General features: G+C 44.3%; 1 protein-coding gene across 1 annotated transcript in view; it reads left to right on the forward strand.

Moving 5' to 3' along the window:
- The window catches only part of RUNX1T1 (RUNX1 partner transcriptional co-repressor 1), a 112543-nt gene extending 99524 nt beyond the window's left edge, over positions 1 to 13019 (forward strand). Inside the window, exon 11 of the mRNA XM_047088985.1 lies at positions 12462 to 13019. Coding sequence (XP_046944941.1) covers positions 12462 to 12737 — 276 coding nt within the window. The 3' untranslated portion in view covers positions 12738 to 13019. The remainder of the gene's footprint in view (positions 1 to 12461) is intronic.
- The last annotated feature ends 205 nt before the right edge of the window (positions 13020 to 13224 follow it).

A 13224-nucleotide genomic window follows, 5' to 3' on the forward strand; every position in this document is an offset into this window, starting at 1 on the left:
GGATCAGGGAAGTAACTAACACACAGTACCTAACAACGCTATTTAAAATAGAGCCCGTAACATCAGAACAACGTAGTGATGCTTCGCATTAATGAATGCAGTGCCACAATCCCCACCACCCCGCAGTAACTTCAGATAAAGGGCTGTAGTGAGCTAGTCTCACCAAGCTGAACTAGCAAGAGCGTCAACTGATAAATCAATGGTCTCCTACAATACATATCTATAATTTGTGAGGGAGAGTAAGAATTTAATTTGTACCAGGCTTCTCTGTAGATGAAAGACCCTGCGGGAATCACTCCATGCCCAGAGTTTCTATTTAATGTGTAGCAGATGAATAACAAGGGGACAAAAGGAATTGATTTTCAACATTTGAAAGTTTCTCAGGAAAAGAGGGACAAAGAGAAGTTTATCTACCCTTTAACTGCTGACTTTTCCGTTGTCGAATTAAGCTAGACATAAATTCAATTTTATTTGGCATCTTGTGGCTAAGATATTTAAGGATCTTGTTTTGTGTGTGTGTGTGTGTGTGTGTGTGTGTGTGTGTGTGTGTGTGTGTGTTTTAAATGTCTATTAACATGTTTTGGAGAGAATTTGTCCTGCTCCATTTAAGTTAGTAATACCGTGAAGCATGGTTGGTGCCTTCCCTAAAACATTATCACTTTCACAAGGACACATTAGGGTGGTTATGTATGGTAAGAGTATTTTGTAGGCCACTAAATTCTAAAGGTAAATGTTTAAGAAGAAATTGAGAACTAAGTTTTTATTTGGCAAATAACAATGCTGTATTCCTTTAGTGTCTAAGAGCTTTGTGCTTTCATTCCTAATACTTACCCAGAAAAATATGTGATCTTGACGCTAACATTTAGCATTATAAGACTATGGCAGGGCGCCTGGTGGCTCAGTCAGTGAAGCGTGTGACTCTTGGTTTTGACCCAAGTCATGATCTCACAGCTTGTGGGTTCGAGCCCCGCTTTGGGCTCTGCGCTGACGGTGCAGAGCTTGCTTGGGATTTCTCCTTCTACCTCTCTCTCTACCCCCACCCAGCTTGTGTGCTCATGCGCTCTCTCTCAGAAAATGAATAAATAAACATTTAAAAAATTACGGCATATCGGCCAGTAGCTGTAAGTAGTAGATAGGATAGAATACCCTGGATATGAATGATCTTCTGTAGCAGTTGTTTTTTTTCTTTCTTTCTTTTTGGATCTCTTAGGAAACTTTAATCTAGAACTGTCTTTAATCTGCAATATAGCACTACCCTTGTCTTAAGCGACATGTTGCCAAGCATTTCAAGGTAGACTCTGCTAGGAGAAAGGGCTTGAAATTCAGAAGACCAAATATAATTTCTGGCCCTTTCTCTTACAATTCTGTGACTTTGAGAAAGCCACCAAGCATCTAAAAGCTTTGGTCTTCTTAGCGTGTTGTCACTATGAATGAAAGTGTCTCCTACAGTGGCCAGAACCTTGAGACATGATCATTTTATCATCTTGCCGGTGAGGAAACTCACCTGACATGGCTAGGACACAGCAGAAACAAAGCTGGAACTCATGGCATGCTGTCAGTCCTTATGGTGTTCCGTAGCTACAAGGATCTTTCCGTAAGGACCAGTAAGGTCATTTTTGGATGCAGATAACCTGAAAGGCAACTTAGGTCCGATTTCTTCTTTTTAACCTGCTGTACCTCTTTCAAGACTTGGAGTGGGACGGAGGGCTCGATCCCTTGAATAATTGAGTTTCTTTTCTTCGAAAGCAATGTAAACACAGTCCTGAGAATAGCAGAGCAAAAGATGGAAGAGAGATCCATTGGAATGAAGCTGAGACCCCTCTAGACTGGGACAGGAGTCTATAAGATAAAGATGGTTCGACCAAGGACTTGACAGAGAAGTAAAGGTTAATCCAGTAGCCCTAAATTAATGTTATGAATTCTCCTGAGCAATGACAATGTCCAAGAACAGTCTAAATGCCTGGTGGTAAGTTTAGGCAGCTCTATCTTTTGCCCACATTTATAGGTAAATATTTTTATTTCCCCCCTCAGAAATCCTTCTACTTTATGAGGGTGACACAACTTTGAATCCAGCATGTTATTTTTCTCGACCCTGCTCTTCCCTCACACTGAGGAATATACACCTTTTCATAGAAATGACCTGATAGAAGCCACCCCAGAAGTGATGTTTGCAAATCACCTCAAGTTTAGAAAGTTCCCTGAGCCCCTCTGGGACTGAGCCAGAACAACTTTGGCTTCCTTGGGCTAGAGTAGAGCTCCCTATTCCAGCATTCAACATGGTTGGCCCCAGGGTGGGAATCTGTTAGGCTGGGACTGCGTGGCCCAGTTGATTTGCAAAGACAGTACAGGTACTTCTCAGAATTCTTTTCTGTTGTTCTAGGCAGGGGGGTTTCTTGAGTTTTAGCCACTCAACCCTAAATAAGACCCACATAGTATTGTGTTTTAGAAGTTTGATAAGTTGTTCTTTGTTTTCTTAGAAAAGTACGTAAGAGGTCTGGCCACCATAGTAATTGGTTGGAGAAAGAACATACTCCCATTAAATGTAGGAAACATTGATTTAGAAACTGCACTAAGAAATTAATGGGCATTTGTTGAAAAAAAAAAAAAAAAGTCATGTTTGTGACCTGCCCAGGGCAGTTTGTTATTCAATACATATAACTCCAAATCACTCACATCCATGTTTTCATTTATTCTTTTTTTTTTTTTAATGTTTATTTTTGAGAGAGAGAGAGAGAGAGGGCACAAGTGGGGGAGGGGCGGGGGGCACGGGACAGAGGATCTGAAGCAGGCTCTGTGCTGACAGGAGAGTCCCATGTGGGGCTTAAACTTACAAACTGTGAGACCAGGACCTGAGCCAAAGTCGGACGCTTAACCGACTGAGCCACCCAGGTACCACTCATTTATTCTTTCAATAACCAAGTTCTGAGCTTTTATTCTATGTCAGGGATGGTGCTAGGCACTGAGGGGACCTCTGCTTTCATGTTGACTACAGTTCATTAGAGGAGGTAAATCGCTAACCAAATATAAGCGTCTTGACACGTTTAGTGTGGAAGCTTCCAGAAATTAAGTTCCTTTCATCTGATATTTAAGAGGACAATAAGGAACTGGTCAGCGGCTGCTCTCCGTCTCACTGCACCCTCCATGACCTCATCACTGTCTCCCTGGGCAAGGGGCATGTTGGTGCCTCTGTGCAGGAAGAAGAGGACAGGTGGGGAAAAGAAGCTCTGCCAGGTTTTGAAAACAGGAGGGCTGTGAGAGTGTTTTGGAAGGATCATCAGGCTGCCGTGTGGAGAGAGATTAGAGGAAACTAAAAGGAGGGACCAATCTGTGTGAGGAGGCAGATGGGGATGAAGATGGTTGGTAGTGGCTCCGGGGGTGGAGAAAACTGTAGATGTTGGCTGGGAACCCTTGAGATAAAATGGGCAGGATTTCATGACTGGTCGGCTGTCAAGGAAGAAGAGGGAGTCCAGAAGACGGGGTTGGGAAATACACATCAGATAATCCTACTTGGACAGTCTTCAGAAACTTGCTGGCTTTGATCTGCCCAAGGTGGTGGTGGGGGGGGGGAGTTTATTTGGGGGCGGAGTGGGAGTAGGGGTTTGGTAGAAGAGGGAACCTTCCTTATTTTTTGTGCATAAACAACACAAGTTAAAAAATTTTAGGAAGCTCAGATCAGTTACTGAATCCAGCTAGACAGATTGTCTCTGAATCAGAAAGGGTAAACAGAGCACAAACTCTTAAATCATGCTGTTTAATGTGAAAATCAGGATAGTATATAAAGGTAGGGTAAAGGGTGGCCATACCTCCCAGTTTGAGTGACACAATCCCAATTTATCCCTGTTGTCCCCTGTGATTACTGAGTGGTCCCTTTTATTCTCAAGTGTTCTGGTTTATATGATGAATTATATGGTCACACCACTTGAAGGCCATTTTCAGGCGATTTGATGGTCCTCTTTAGCTAGCAAAGCTCAGAGACAGGTGCTTGGGGCAGAAGGAATCTGAGAGGAGGACCTGAATTCTGGCTCCAGCTCATTAGCATATCAGGCGTCCTTGGGCGGGTCATTTCACTCCTGTCAACCTCCATTTCTTCTTAAGGAATGCAATGTTACTTGCTTACCTCAGAGGGTTGTTTAGAAGTTTTTGTTTGGTTTTGCTTTTTATTGATGGTTGACACACAACGTTTAGATTTTTTTACACCTACATTTTAATTCAAAGTGTTCCGAGAGCTGTAACGCAAGGCATCTTTATCAACTGATACTTCCCACGGTCCTTCATCACAAGACACGCTAAACTTTCCGATTGCCACAAGGTTTTTCTCCCTTCTCTCCCTTAATTTGAAGTCACCCCCTATTACAGACATTACCCATGTCTTACGTAGATCACAAATGATCTAGAGCATCCAAATCTGTAAAAATGCATATGTAGATAATATAAATGCACAAAATAGTATTCTCCTCCTCAGAGGAACTTCGAGAAGGAATCTGAGCTCCAAATCAGAAGAACAGATCTCTAGACCGAGTTTCTTCTGAGCTATTTGTGTTAAGGACAGATGCCCATGTATGCTTCTTTCTATGATTTCAGTGTTTCTACCTGTTTTCACACATGAACAACGAACCTAATGCCCATTCTGCTTCGGAAAACTAGTGGTTCTGAAAAAGTAGGCAGTAAAGAATGGAGATGTTTCTAGAAAGAGGAGACAAGGATTGAAAATATGGAACTGGGGAGAAGAGCAGGAGGAAGTGCAGAGTCAGGAATAAATAGGCACAGGTATTACCTGTAGGAGGGCCATGTGATTTATCATCCAGACGGGGACTCTTCCGAGTAGAAGGGGACTCTTCAGGGTAGAAGGGGTGAGTCCCCACCAGGGCCGGCTGTCCTGGGTGCCCCGAAATCCCGGTCAGCATAGTTCAGGGGCGGGAGGTGGGGGTGGCGAGGAGGCAGGAAGTGTGTTTTGCCTGAGGTGAAATGGGCAGACCTACAGCGAAAGTTTAATTCTGCACCTGGCCTGGTTAAAAACTGCCTTTTATACTTTCTGTGCTTCGGTGCATTTAGTCTTCCTATGAGTCCAGGTAGAGTAGAAAGTGCTGTTGTCCTCGTTTTGCAGCCAAGAAAAGCCGAGTCCCGGGAGGTGAGGCCTTTGCTCGGGGTCTCAGCCCTAAGTGTTAGCTGGCCCTCAGCCTGGACTGTCTGCCTCTCAGGCCACCTTCTCAATAGCCATGTGATGGGAGTTTTTTCCCTCGATGGCATATTAGTCTATCTGTTTCCTCATTGGACTTCCTTCACATTATTCTTCCGTAGTTCTCTAAGTTTACCTGGGTTTATAGGTAAAGGTATAGGTTTATAATACCAACTGTTATTATAACAGAACGATGCTGCACTTGGGGCAGACATCTAAGCAATATGATACTTTCTGTACTTTCTCTCTCTTTCTCTCTCTCTCTCTTTTTTTCAGTGTATTAACGTTTTGCACCGAGAATACACTGCCAGCATTAGGGTGAATAAAAAAACAATTTTGCCGAATCTTGCCATCTTAAACTCTCATGTTTTCATATTCATGTCTGGTTCCCATACACGTATAGTTTTTTCCCAGTGAACATTGTCAGATTGGGTCGATTTCCAAACAGTCTGCTACAACTCTTCTTTGAGATCCATAACCTATTCTAGCATAGGGGATCGAAGCAATGACTAGAAGTGGGCATAGAACAGAGAGTAAGTAATTGTACTGTTCTAATAGTTTTGAGTTTTAAGCCACCAAATTAAAGCCACCACCCCCCTCCAATTAAAATGGCCTTTATTTACTTTTCCTACATAGGTACAGAACTACACAGTTTACATTAACATTGAACATCTTTGTGGCACTTAAAGAAAAACACTGATCAAATCTTTATACTTTGTATTTCCAGAACCTGCTAAGCCCTGACAGTTTGAGCAAGTCACTCTGAGAGGTTCATGTTCTTTACTCCTTCTAGAAACGGCGGAACTACCCCCAGTGGACCCTGTGCATTAGGTTCCAAATAATAGAAACTCCACCTGAGTGGACACTGTAGAATTAGTTACCATGTAGTTATAGCACAGGAGTCTCTCAGCATGGTTCTTATAAGGCCGTCATGATCCTGTCAGACCCATCAATCCCGGAACAGTTTGGAGCTCTCCGAGCGTAAGCTATGATTCCATGTTACAATAAGATTTTGTTGTTGTTGTTGTTTCATATCAAAAGGCCAGGTGTTTGCATCCATAGACTTTCACAGTATAGTGGATGGAGCACTGGACCTTGAATGGTCTGCATTGGCTTACGTGTCAGAGCTTTGGTTTTCACATCTATAAAACTAGCATAATGTTTATGTGACTCAATTTGTAAGGTTGTTGAGAGATGCAGAGTAGATGCATATCAGAACCAAGCCACCTTCCAAGTGAGCAGTGTGTGTGTGTGTGTGTGTGTGTGTGAATGATAGAGAGAGATGAAAAACCAGTTAAGAAGCTGTTCTAACAGGGGCACCTGGGTGGCTCAGTCGGTTGAGCATCCGACTTCGGCTCAGGTTCCCATACAGGTATAGACCGCATGATATTGCAGTCCGTGGGTTTGAGCCCCGCGTCGGGCTCTGTGCTGAGAACTCGGAGCCTGGAGCCTGCTTTGGATTCTATGTCTCCCCCTCTGTCTGTCCCTCCCCTGCTCATGTTCTGTCTCTCTCTCTCAAAAATAAAGATTAAAAAAAAAAATTAAAAAAAAAAAAAAACAAACACAAAGAAGCTATTCTAACAGAAAGGGCAGGGAAGGAACTTGGATAGTGACCATAAGCTTGAAAACCTGGGAAGAGAACCCACGGAGGCAAGATCCATGGGGGTTGGCACTGAGTTGTTGCAGGGGCTAAAGAAAGAGGAGTTTCTAATAAGATGACAAAGTCTTGAACTTGAGTGTCGCCAACGACTAAAGTAGACCACACCAGAGAATCAGGTTTAGGGAATACTGACCTGGGTGACAGGAGCATCCTGGTGGAGCTCCAGAACCAGCTCAGGAAGGAAATTAAGGGCTGGAGAAACAGGTTGGAGTATCGTTTTCTTACAGCTGATAGTTGAAACCATGAGGGCTGACAAGGGAGAGCGTAGGAAGCGAAAGATTTTCTTTTCTTTACGCCAGCTTCCCCCTCTTGCCAAATATTTAGAGGGAAATGAACAAACAGAAGAAAAAAAGAGGTACCAGTGTAACAAACAGAATTGTAGTATATCAAAACAAAAGTTAGAGGGAATTTCAACGAGGGGAATTCAAAAAGGAGGAGTGGGGAAATAAATGGCCACTAACGGTGAATCTGTATAAGGTCTGAGGACAGTAAGGGTACAGAAAATGTGGTCACTGATGAAGTGTGAGAGGTAAGCTAATGTTTTTTCTACGATGTAGCTGTCAGTGCCTCTGGAGGGAGGCATGGGGCAATGAGCTTTCTAATTCTAAAGATTGTGCTGTGGGAGGATTGTAGATAGTTTCTTCCGGCCAGTGCCGGGAGGTGCTACTTCCTTCCGTTTTATTCAGGACTTTCTGAACATCAGGCACTGTGCTTAGCACTGACATCCTCCTGAACAACATGCAGTAATTACTCCTGTGTGGCAGGTACCTCCCTGAGAGGTTAAGAAACTTGCCTGTGGTTTTAAGGCCACCAAATGGCAGAGTTGGAAGTAAGACCCAAGACGGGCTGACTGAAGCCATTCAAAATTGGCGGCCATTTTTCACTGCACGCCATGATACCTTGTCTTTGGTGCGCTTGCTTCCTGTGCCAGCCTGTCTTTGCTTTTAGCAATTGAGCACCCTTCCTACCTCATTCCTGCTAAAACAGGCTCTAAGAAGTACGTGAAATGGACTGAGTGTGGCGCTTTGGGAAATGTGTTTGGTTTGCAGTCCAAAGACCTGGGTGAATCACACCTTGGCTGGGTAATTTCATATTTGTGTGACTTGAGGCAAATCATTTACTGTACAAGTTACTTATTCTTTGGGCCTCAGTTTCCCAAGCTGCAAAATGTTTTTGAAAGTGGTTTTAAAATGTACAGTGCAGTGCAAATGTAAGATGTGATGATCCTACTGTGGATTGAAGCCCGTGTGTGGGAGAGTTCTTTACATTTGGGGAATTTTAATTGTAATCATTCTACTTCATTCATTGAGCATCATTTGCATGTAGACATTTTCTGGAGACTTTTAGGTGAGTACAGACCTGGAGAAACTTAGAGCGATCAGGAGACCATGTTTTGTTTCCTGGAAAAGGAATTTCCAACAGTAAGAACCAGCAAGGATATTATTTTGCAGGTGGGGCTATGGAATACCATTCTCTGTGTATCTAAAATAAGAAGAAGGAAATAATTTTGTTCTTAGGGAGGAAGAGAATTGCTGGTGTGGAACAAAGTAGCAGCAATCTTTGACAGGCAGCAATGGCATTAAAAAGCTCCGTTCATCATTTCCCTTTCCATCTGTAGTATTAGCACACTTAGCAAAAGGGAGGGTTGTATTCAGCCTCATTTTCTTCATCTGAGTCACAGCCTAACTTTGGTCTATGGCTGACTCCCATTTTTTGGATGGGGGGAAAATATTCCTTATGCCAAAAAGGGAATAATAATATCACAAATAAGGGAAGACTTTGCCATGAAATTTGGGGAATGAAATTTGCTATGAAATGGTATTCTTGAGCTTTCTACACTGTTCACGGTAATTCCATTGCCAGCATCGTTCTTCAGAGGACTGGAAGGGAAGCTTAGTTATATGATGGATGGATGGATGGGAGAAAGAAAGAGAAAGGAAGAGGAAAGTAGGGAGGGAGGAAAGAAAGGAATGGATAACTATCAGGAAATACTAGCCTGAATCTAAAAAAGCATGCATTGAAAAATATACAATTAGGTTAAACCATTGTTAATATACCCCTGGGTATTAGACACAATTTGCACTTTCCACCTTTGTGAACAGCAGAAAGCTTAGAAACTTAGAATGATCCAAATTAGGGTACTCACAAGATTCTACACTTTCCACTGTCCCCAGAAGTGTGACTGTTGAGTGGCTGAATGCCCCTGGTCAGGCATCAGTCTTGCAAGTATGGATGAGCCAACAGGAAATTTGGTAGAGCTACCCAAGAGAAATACATTAATGGAAACTGCTTTGTCTGTTTTCTAATGAACTTTTACCAAGGAATAGGCACTTTGGAGGTTTTGGTTGTTGTTGAACAGTCGCGCTAAAGTTCCTGCACATTCATTGTGATGCGATGTTAAGAGCAATAAAACTACGTAGTCCCCCTCCCCCGAGCTCATTTGAATTGTTCTTTGTTGTACTTTCCTACAGCTGAAGGTTGTTTCTGTCCCAGGGGTGGGTGGGAAATGAATGGAATCGAACAGCTTCAGAATGGAACTAGAAGTAAAACTCGCCAGAGCTCTTGAATCCTGGGTCAGAACCCGGTGACGCCAGGCAAGAAAGCTCAACTCCCAGCAGCTTCGTGATCCAAAACATCTGTTTCTATATTTGGCATAATTCCACTTTTTTATTTATAAAATTGTTCCCATCTTTGAAAAACACTTTAAAAACTAAAGAAGTTCCCGTTCTGTCCCTTCTTTCCACTCCCCAGCACATGCATTTGTAATTACCTGGTTTCGTCTGTGTGTTTAATCAGCTTCCATCGAGAAGGTGGCCTGCATCTGATTTCAATCTGAAGGAGCCATCGAGTGCTGGGCAGTTGCCACCCTCATGTCTGCCAAACTGTGCCTCTGCCAGAAAAAGGATAAGACTCACACCAGGGTATTTCCTAAAGAAGCCACTTGCCTCAGATTAGATGTTTAATTTCCTTAAAATATTGTTTTGGATCCAGGTCTCTGTTCTCTAATTGGGATTTTCTGATATAATTTAGGAATTTTGCTTATGTGCTGAGTTTGTTCCAGGATCCAGCTGGCATCATTCGAAATGCCCAAACCTCAAGGAAGCAAACTTCACTGTGGGCACCAAGCATCATGCCTCACCACTCTGAAGGCTGGGCCAGGCTCACGCTGCTCAGGTCTTTGTGGGATCGTTACACACGCAAAGCGATTGGTTAATTTTGCCAGAGGAGGGCTTCTAGGTCTGGTAGAAGCCTCTAATCCAGAGGTACACATCCCTTGAAATATTTTCCTGGTTAAATTCAATTAAAGGAGAAATAATTTACTTTGTTTTAATTCTTTCTTCCTTTCTTTCAAGTTTATTTATTTTGAGAGCACACACACACACACACACACACACACACACACAAGCAAGTTGGGGAGGGGCAGAGAGAGAAGGAGAGAGAATCCCAGGCCCACGGTTCGGGGCTTGAACCCACGAACCGAGAGATCATGACCTGAGCCGAAATCAAGGGTCGGAAACACCCAACCGACTGAGCCACGCAAGCGCCCCTCCGTTTTTATTTATAGTAACATCTAAACCAAGTTTCTGAATTTTCCTCAAGTGTGTTCCCTTAAAACACCTCCCACTGACCGTAGTTTGAGATGTTAAATTTTCTCCGCCCTTCTTTGGGCCACAATTATGTAGCTGAGTTCTAAGTTTCAAACAATAGTTCTAGAGTTTAGAGGCTCCTAGCACTTAAAAGACTGTGGAAGCCCTTTTGTTTTGTTTGTTTTTTTTTTTTTTTAGCAAAACTGGATTGACTGCTAAAAATCCCTTTGTGTATTTTGGACACTGGTAAAACCATACACACCAGGGTCATGGGCTGCAAGAGCCTTTGAAAAGGTTTTTTTTTTTTTTTTTTAAAGATTTTCTTTATTTGAGAGAGAGAGTAGGGAAGGAGGAGCAGAGTGAGAAGGAGAATCTTAAGCAGGCTCCACGCCCAGCTCTGAGCCCGACACAGGACTCAGTCCTACAAACCGTGCAATCGTGACCCGAGCCAAAATCAAGAGTTGGGCACTTAACCCCCTGAGCCACCCAGGCGCCCCTAAAAAGGTGTTTTAATTGTGATACAACCACATACCAGTCAGCTGGGTTGGGGTTACTGGAGTATAGTCGGAAGTGTTGGCAGAAAATAAAACCAAGGAAGGTAAGGAATACAAAAGATTAATGGCACAATGCTAAACTCGCTTGGGAATGGTTTTGTCAGAGGGGCATTTAAAGTTGGCTTCCTGACCTTCTGCCACTTCCTCCAAGGGCCTCCTCCGAGGGCATAGCCCCTCCTTGGTACCTAAGGTCTCTCCTGTACAGTTGCTTTTCTGTCTCTGGTGTGTCTGCGCCCTGATTCATGCTGTGTTTATCTCAAGGTTTAAATCTTAGAGGCAACCTCATTTCTGCTCTCCCCCCTCTTGTGAAGCAGCCCTGGAGATTGCCAGTGGACTCGCCAGGGTCCCAGTGGTTAGTTTCCTCTACTTTTCTAACTACTCAGAGTTGCTGAGGTGAAAGCGCGCTGCGAAGGAACCCCGGCAGCCCGGAAGCGTCGCATGCGAGTGGAGCCATTATTTATTTACCCGGTTTTAGTGTTTCCGGCTTTCAAAGCCAAATTAGGTGTAGTCTGATTGATTCATTTTGCAGATATTCATTGAGCACCTGCTATATAGCAGGCACTGTTCTGAGTGCTCAGAGTATATCGGGCAAAAAAAACCAAACCAGCGACCCTCTCCTTCAGGGAGCTGAAGCGAACTAGCTTGTTTGGAGCTTGTCCTCCCATGTGGTTGTCGGGTGCCCCAGAACCTGGTTGCAGTGAGGGAGCGGAAAATAGAATCCTCTGGGTGCTCTTCTGTTGCGTGATGTTTCTTGGAGTGTAATGGGCAGTTCTCACAGTTCTTCTGTGATTCCTGCTGGCATCCAGAGGCAAGGAGCTTCTGCCAGGAGCGATATATGTGTGTCTGACCACGGCGGTATTGGTATCAGAGGGGGAAAAAATGTAGAGGCTGCAGTTGTCGGCAGGGGGGAGCAGACTTTAGGTGTTAGAAGATAAGCAAACCTGAAGGGAAGGGATTTTATAGGAAAAACAGAAAGCCTCAACCAGTTCCTTAGGTATACTGGCGGTTGGTAGAAAAGTTTCGGCAATCACACCAAAACCTGCGTCTTCTTTTTCTGTTGTTGTTCTGCAGTTTTTATGTATTCATTGGGAGAAAGACAGAGACAGTGCGAGTGGGGGAGGGGCAGAGAGAGAGAGAGAGAGAGAGGGAGAGACTGAGAATCCCAAGCAGGCTCCCCACTGCCAGCACAGGCCAACGCGGGGTTCAAAGTCACGAAAACCATGAGAGCAGGACCTGAGCCGAAACCAAGAGTCAGACGCTTAACCCATGGAGCCGCCCAGGCGCCCCCCCCCTCACCCCCCACCCCCGGCAACCTGTGTCTTCTGTGCACTTAGTGTGCCCACATACACCCGGCCCTGGATCCGCCGTTCTTCCCGTAACGTTCTTGCAAAAGAAGGAGGCAGCGCCGCCTAGCTCGTTGTCAGACTTTGACCTCGACGAGGTGTTCACTGGGGATTTTGCTTTCTTCTGCCTTCTCCCCGCAGAGTTGCTGGAATTGCGGCCGCAAGGCGAGTGAGACCTGCAGCGGCTGTAACACGGCCCGGTACTGTGGCTCCTTCTGCCAGCACAAAGACTGGGAGAAACACCACCACATCTGTGGACAGACCCTGCAGGCCCAGCAGCAGGGGGACACGCCTGCGGTCAGCTCCTCCGTCACGCCCAACAGCGGGGCCGGGAGCCCCATGGACACACCACCAGCAGCCACCCCGAGGTCGACCACCCCGGGGACCCCTTCTACCATAGAGACAACCCCTCGCTAGACGGGAGCTCAGAACTGTCAGAGGAACGACAGCCCAACCGACACGAAACCAATTCTTCATCCTCAGACGCTCAACGTGGTTTTTTTTTTTGGTTTGTTTCTAGATGAACTATCCTATTTCAGTCCTTCAGCAAGAGAGAACCTAACTGTATCTTGAGGCAGTAGTAAAACAGAGGGCCAGTAACGGGTCGTAATGACTTATTGTGGATAACAAAGATATCTTTTCCTTACAGAACTGAAAAGAGAGCAGAGAATATAACCTGAAATGATAGATTTGACCTCCTCCCTGTTATTTTCCAGTAGCTGGGATTTTAAACTAGATGACCTCATTAACCGATGCTTTACCAAACAGCAAACCAAGAGATTGCTAATTGCTGTTGAAAGCAAAAATGCTAATATTGAAAGTCACAATGTTCTTTATATACAATAATGGAAAAAAAAAAAAAGAGGAAAACCCTCAAGGGCATGAGCATTGGCTACAGCGGTAG

This window comes from Lynx rufus, unplaced genomic scaffold (genome assembly GCF_022079265.1).
Source record: "Lynx rufus isolate CCGP_SWC_20201006 ecotype Redwood Valley unplaced genomic scaffold, mLynRuf1.p SCAF_26, whole genome shotgun sequence".
Classification (NCBI taxonomy): domain Eukaryota; kingdom Metazoa; phylum Chordata; class Mammalia; order Carnivora; family Felidae; genus Lynx; species Lynx rufus.